Source organism: Lipotes vexillifer, unplaced genomic scaffold, assembly GCF_000442215.2.
Source record: "Lipotes vexillifer unplaced genomic scaffold, Lipotes_vexillifer_v1.1 scaffold240, whole genome shotgun sequence".
In the NCBI taxonomy this organism is placed as follows: Eukaryota; Metazoa; Chordata; class Mammalia; order Artiodactyla; family Lipotidae; genus Lipotes; species Lipotes vexillifer.
This window is the reverse complement of record NW_006797481.1, coordinates 5,012,000-5,015,375: the sequence shown is the minus strand read 5'-3', so window position 1 is coordinate 5,015,375 and position 3,376 is coordinate 5,012,000. Positions and strand designations below refer to the sequence as shown.

The 3,376-nt window shown below is 48.0% G+C and overlaps 1 protein-coding gene across 1 annotated transcript in view; it reads left to right on the top strand.

Annotated features, from left to right (window-relative positions):
- The first annotated feature begins 1,847 nt into the window (after window positions 1-1,847).
- PNLIPRP1 (pancreatic lipase related protein 1) overlaps window positions 1,848-3,376 on the top strand; it is a 13,784-nt gene continuing 12,255 nt past the window's right edge. The window contains exons 1-3 of the mRNA XM_007469601.1: window positions 1,848-1,855; window positions 2,315-2,363; window positions 2,905-3,059. Of these exons, the coding sequence (XP_007469663.1) occupies window positions 2,315-2,363; window positions 2,905-3,059 (204 nt within the window). The 5' untranslated portion in view covers window positions 1,848-1,855. The remainder of the gene's footprint in view (window positions 1,856-2,314; window positions 2,364-2,904; window positions 3,060-3,376) is intronic.

The following is a 3,376-nucleotide window of genomic DNA, read 5'->3' as shown; positions in this document are numbered from 1 at the left end:
GGGTGGGAGGCTGGCAGTGGAGGGGCTTCAAAGGTGGCCAGGGGTGGCCTCACTGAAGAGGTGACATTTAAACTAATCATTGAATGACAAGAAGGAGCCAATCCAATGGAGGTCTAAGGAAGAGAGTTTCAGGCCACCGGAATGGTAAGTGCAAAGGCCCTGAAGTAGGAAAGAACTTGGCATGTTTGACGGAGGCCACTGTGGTCATGTGGGGAAGGTCAAGTGGACAGCAGGAAGAGAAGAGGTCCAGGAGGCAGACAGAGTCATCTGACATCTCCTAACAGCCAAATTACCTATTTTTACCCGCCGTTAGATTATCACAAATCTCGTCCTGCGTCAGCACTGCAACGTCAAAGAAAAGCATAAATGCCTTTGTCTTCTCCACGGTCTTTGTCAAGTGCTCCAGTACCTGTCTGGACCATGTGAACAGACTTCCAAAGCTTGAATACCTCATCACTTAGGTCAACCAGATGGCTCAAGTCTGGAGAAGGGGGAAATTTATTTTCTATTTCAACTTATTCTATGTAAGTATTTCCCCTATTCTTTGCGGTGGATTGACACTCAACAAATCTTGTTGATAACTTCCTCAGAATAACTGATATTCAGCAACTCCTTATTTCACTCTGGATAGTCTGGATTCAAATCCCATCTCATCACTCATTAGCTGTGTGACTTTATAGGCAATGAAAGACATGTCCGTCTGTTTCCACATCTGTAAAGGGAGGCAAATAATGGTACCTATCTCCCGGGGTTGTTATAAGACTTTAAATTAGGTAATACACAGAAAGTACTCTGACTGCACATACTAAGCCTCACTAACTGTTGTCTGCTCTTCCTTATGACTCTAGGGCAAGTCTTTTCCATTTTCTTCAGAGAAGGGCCCTCCAGCCTGGATCCCAGTGTCCTGATTATTCAGGAGCAGAGTGAACTTTGACACGGAGGCATATTTAACTTGGGGGCAGGGCAGGGCACCAATGGCATTTGCCATGTGAAGGCTTATCTGCTTGTTGTGTGAACCAGACAAGCTGCTCACAGATGCTTGGGTCAGTGGGTAATTCATGACAGCCTCAGAGGGTAGAGTGTTGTAGGACAGGTGTGCAAACTTTGGACGGTCTGAGGAAACTCGACAGACATTACGTGGCCTGGTGACATGGGCTTTTATGGGCTCCTGAACCCAGCTATTCCAAATTATAGCAGGATAATATAATAACTGCTATTGTTTTAAACCCATACAGTTTGGGTTGGTTCATCCCACAGCAATAAGTAACTGGAACACTAGTTAGTGGGAGGTTGTGGTCAGAGGTTATTATGCGGACGGTTGACTCTGTCTCCAAAGCTCATGTGCTCAAGTATTACTAGACTGCCAGAGACAGAGATAGACAGACAGACAGACAAAAAGAAAGAGGAGGTTTTCTTAGACACTTCCTTTCACTATCAGCGATTTGCAAGGGCATTTCCATCCATTCTAAGTGAAAAACACAGCCCTCCATGATTAGAGTTTGCTGCAGTGTCCTCACCGGGACTTGTAAAGTACTAGGTGATAAAACTAAAAATTGGAAAGTGGGGCCCACTCAGCTCATAGTTACAGGCACATGTACATAGGCGCAAAGTTAGAGACCTTTCACCTCCTTTTAATCAAGCATTCTTTCATCTTCCCAGACTTGTGGGAAGATTTGACCTCTATTATTAATCTTGTTTTGTGTATTTGTGCAGATTAAACTATTAAGTGCACACACTATGTTCTATAATCACCTGCTGTTTCCTCGAAGCAGTGTCCAATAGATAAGGCTCGAATATAAGAAAACAGCCTGGGCACTTGATCCAGAGGGAAGGAAGGCCTAGAACATCCAACAGGGTAAGTCTCCCACCAGCTGTGAAGGAGGGAGGTGGGGCAAAGAGCCTTGAATTCTTTTTTTCTTTTTTTTTTTTTAAATGGTACAGTTACTTTTTAAAAATTTTATTTATTTGTTTACTTTTGGCTGTGTTGGGTCTTCGTTTCTGTGCGAGGGCTTTCTCTAGTTGTGGCAAGCGGGGACCACTCTTCATCGTCGTGCGCGGGCCTCTCACTATCGCGGCTTCTCTTGTTGCGGAGCACAGGCTCCAGACACTCAGGCTCAGTAGTTGTGGCTCACGGGCCTAGCTGCTCCGCGGCATGTGGGATCCTCCCAGACTAGGACACGAACCCGTGTCCCCTGCATTAGCAGGCAGATTCTCAACCACTGTGCCACCAGGGAAGCCCGAGCCTTGCATTCTTGAGTCTGCTCACTGCTCTGGTCATGCTTTTGGTGAGGCCAAATATCTGAATTTATTGTAGATGGTGAGCATCTGGACACTCACTCTTTTCCTGCTGGGAGCAGCCAAAGGTAAAACATCCCACCTGCCCCTTGGGAAGGGCATAAACCCATCATCTCAGCCCTGGCCGGAGAAAGCTTCAGCCATGGCAGGGCTTCCAGCGGCTGCAGACAGCTCCAAGTTTCCACAGAGACGCGGGTGGGGCTGCAGTTTGTGCGGATCCGTCTCAGAGCATCTCCCCACCAACCTGCCTTCATGTCCAGGAGGCCTGAGGCCAGACTCTTCCAGATAAAGCATTAGACACCTGCCTGGGTTAACATATTGACTTACCAGCGCCCATTATCACATTAGTCAAATAAAACTATTGGAAGATCTAGGCAGGGAACACAGGACTTTTAAGTTTTGATGGTGGTTCGAAGCAGAGAGGTCTCTGTGGGATTCAGTGAGACTGTTCCCTGATCAGAAGGTGGGCATGGGGGCAGAGGGGGCAAGGAGAGAGTTGATGGTGCAGAGGCAAGTGTCTTCATGGTCTTCAGCCTGTCCCCAAGCAGGGGAGCAACCAGGCCAGCCTTGGGAGCTAACCCCTGAGCAGGGTCATCTTTTCTCTTACAGGAAAGGAAATTTGCTATGATTCCATTGGGTGCTTCTCTGACTCTGAGCCCTGGGCTGGGACCCCCATCAGGCCCCTGAAAGTTCTCCCCTGGAGCCCTGAGAACATCGGGACTCGCTTCCTGCTCTACACCAACGAGAACCCAAACAACTTTCAAGTGAGATCTCTGCCATTTTAACATTGTTGTAACTGGTGAGGGGCTGTGCCCACCGGGGGACCAGGAGTTCTTACCTCTGTACCCTCTGCCTCTACCTGATCCCGCCAGCTGCCCCCAGGCCTAGCCAGACCTGGACAGAGTAGGTCTCCGCTAAAAAAATGGCTTGAATGAGTGAATGGTTCACATTTGTCAGAACCTCTAGCTAGTTATGTGATTCTGGTGTTGGGCAAAGAGCTTATGGAAGAACCTATGGAAGGTGTAAGACCACGAGCCACAATCCAGACCCGGTAGAGGTAGTGATTCCTGACTTGGGAAGG